General features: G+C 39.5%; 1 protein-coding gene across 6 annotated transcripts in view; it reads left to right on the forward strand.

The window, feature by feature from the left end:
• LOC106874006 (focal adhesion kinase 1) overlaps positions 1-659 on the forward strand; it is a 242624-nt gene that overhangs the window by 188744 nt on the left and 53221 nt on the right. For all 6 annotated transcript variants that reach the window (XM_052970233.1, XM_052970234.1, XM_052970230.1 and 3 more), the window contains one exon: positions 484-563. In XM_052970233.1, the coding sequence (XP_052826193.1) occupies positions 484-563 (80 nt within the window). The remainder of the gene's footprint in view (positions 1-483; positions 564-659) is intronic.

Consider the following 659-nt stretch of genomic DNA (forward strand, 5'->3'; position numbering starts at 1 on the left):
TTATTCTATCGGTCTGTTTTACCGAACCGCTAAGTGACAGGGACATAAACACACCAGCATCGGTTGTCAAGCAATGCTAGGGGGACAAACACAGATACACAAACACACATATATACGACGGGCTTCTTTCAGTTTCCGTCTACCAAATCCACTCACAAGGCTTTGGTCGGCCTGAGGCTATAGTAGAAGACACTTGCCCAAGATGCCACGCAGTGGGACTGAACCCGGAACCATGTGGTTGGTAAGCAAGCTACTTACCACACAGCCACTCCTGCGCCTATGTATAAATATGTATAAACATTGTCCATTATGTGGATATTTTCAACTGTATCTGATGCTTCAAAAACCTGTATTTACTCATTTACTGATATGTAACAATATGCGATTTTCTATCATTAATAAAACTGTCAGTATTCTTGGCATGTGTATGCTAGTATCAATAATCGTACAAAGTCTTAAAGAACTCATAAATTTCTCTTAAAGATCAATCCTGCAAGAAGAAAGATTTCGTCTTGAAGAAGAGATGAAGAGAGATAATCGAAGAGTGCGTGGAATATCTTGGGGTAAGTTTCATTTCTTTGTTATCAATTCGTATGTGTGTGTGTGTGTGTGTGTGTGTGCATATATATCAGACTAAGCTGTACATGCTTATATCTCTC

The sequence above is a fragment of the Octopus bimaculoides genome, chromosome 8 (genome assembly GCF_001194135.2).
Source record: "Octopus bimaculoides isolate UCB-OBI-ISO-001 chromosome 8, ASM119413v2, whole genome shotgun sequence".
Lineage (NCBI taxonomy): Eukaryota > Metazoa > Mollusca > Cephalopoda > Octopoda > Octopodidae > Octopus > Octopus bimaculoides.